The sequence below is a fragment of the Garra rufa genome, chromosome 19, assembly GCF_049309525.1.
Source record: "Garra rufa chromosome 19, GarRuf1.0, whole genome shotgun sequence".
In the NCBI taxonomy this organism is placed as follows: domain Eukaryota; kingdom Metazoa; phylum Chordata; class Actinopteri; order Cypriniformes; family Cyprinidae; genus Garra; species Garra rufa.
In genome coordinates this window covers 32,467,101-32,469,122 of record NC_133379.1, presented here as the reverse complement: position 1 = coordinate 32,469,122, position 2,022 = coordinate 32,467,101, and the positions used below count along the sequence as shown (strand labels likewise).

The following is a 2,022-nucleotide window of genomic DNA, read 5'->3' as shown; positions in this document are numbered from 1 at the left end:
AGTGGTGGTGTTGTTATTGCACATGCAGCCCATACGTGCACATGTCAATGTGTCAGTGCCCAGTTAGTGCATTGATATTTATGTCATGGTACAGTAACATAACTGTCAATTTTGCGCTATTAGGGCATGGCAAAGCAAGAATCATATGTATACTTACATGATCACTACAACCTTCCGCTGGATCAAGGCTCGGGGAGCACGTACTTCAGCGGCGGGCTTTCACATCAGTCTCCGGCTGTTTTCCGCAATGAAGGTCGGACACGGTACAATCCCTCAGCAGAATGTAAAAGCGAACGGTTCATTCATTAAACACGCGCTTGAAAAGTGAAAGAGTGTCAGCTGCGCGACGATCCGTCTGTAAACACACACATCCAGGCAGAAACGATCCAGTGGATCCTGCGCTAGAGGAAACAAGTTCATACTCCACCGAAACAGTGATCCGGCGCTTCCCGGGACGCATGGCACGATCCGAGCCCTGAAACCAGACGTCACTTGAGCATAACGTCAAAGCTCATGGGTCAATGAGATAAGAATATAGAGGAAAACACGAAAGAGCACCGCGAGTGGGTGCCTCCTGACTCAGCAAACGATCGGACGGATGTGGACACTTGCTGTCCACACTGCACACATGGGCTGCGCACACAGGCTGGTCGTGTTCTTAGTGCTGTGCCTCTGCTGTTATGTCTGTTCAAACCAATGGCACTTTCAGTCATTAATACGTGATATGAAAGAGTCTTTATCTGGTATTCCCAACAAATAAAAATGCAGTCTCAGTGCAAGCTCAGTCAACCAACTACAGACAGATTTTCTGTAGAATATGGCGCTCGCTGGTGCAAAACACCTCGGCTTTGGGCTCCTGGGAGCCCCCACAGTCCTTCAGTACCCTAGCCAAAGTCAAAAGAGCCCACCACCATGCCACAGCTGAGGCTAGACAGGGTCCCCTGGGGGCAACCAGAGACCATTGGGTGTGAGATAACAATATTTATGCTTTGTTTTCACAAGCACCAGTAATTAGACATGCTGCATGCTGACACTGCTGCATGATGCAAGTGGGACGCATGTATTGACCTACTATATTATGGCCTTTTAAGACACCGATCCTCTAATAAAAGGTTGCAGTGATAATAAAAACCATTTATTGCATGATACGAACAAATAAACATTGATTACAATCTTTATTTGTGCACTGCTTGAGATGGAGGTTGCTGTTTTCTTTCAGACTGTGAGTTTTTTTACGTTTTTGAAACAAGGCTGCATTTATTTGATCAAAAACTGTAATAAAAAACATTAACACTGTGAAATATTATTACAGTTTTCTATATGAATGCATTTTAAAATGTAATTTATTCCGGTGATGGCAAAGCTGAATTTTCACTTTATTTTATTTATTTATTTTTAATTATTTTACCAAAATAAGAGGAATTATACAAAATGCATGTTATTGTTAAATTAGTACTAACCCGAATAAGATATTTCACATAAAAGATGTTCACATATAGTTGAATTTATAAAAATGACCCTGTTCAAAAGTTTACATCCCCTTGATTCTTGATACTGTGTTCTTACCTGAATGATCACAACTGTGTTTGTTGTTTAGTGATAGTTGTTTATGAGTCCCTTGTTTGTCCTGAACACCGAAACTGACTGCTGTTTTTGAGAAAAATCCTTCAGGTTCCACAAATTTTTTGGTTTTCCAGCATTTTTGTGTATTTGAACCCTTTCCAACAATCACTGTACTATTTTATGATCTATCTTTTCATACTGAGGACAACTGAGAGGCTCATATACAACTAATACAAAAAGTTCAAACTCTCACTGATGCTCCAGAAGGAAAAACAATGCATTAAGAGTCAGGGTGTGAAAACTTTTGAACAGAATGGAGATGTGTACATTTTTCTTAATTTGCCTAAATATCATATTTTTTTCATTTAGTACTGCCCTTCAAAGGCTACAGAAGATAGTTACATGTTTCCCAGAAGACAAAATAGATTAAATTTACCATGATCTTCAAATTCAAAAAGT

At 40.3% G+C, this 2,022-nt stretch overlaps 1 protein-coding gene across 1 annotated transcript in view; it reads right to left on the bottom strand.

Moving 5' to 3' along the window:
• The window catches only part of rhobtb3 (Rho related BTB domain containing 3), a 34,028-nt gene extending 33,315 nt beyond the window's left edge, over nt 1–713 (bottom strand). Inside the window, exons 1-2 of the mRNA XM_073824028.1 lie at nt 580–713; nt 368–491 (exon numbers count right to left, since the gene is read on the bottom strand). Of these exons, the coding sequence (XP_073680129.1) occupies nt 368–491; nt 580–713 (258 nt within the window). The remainder of the gene's footprint in view (nt 1–367; nt 492–579) is intronic.
• Between the last annotated feature and the right edge of the window lie 1,309 nt (nt 714–2,022).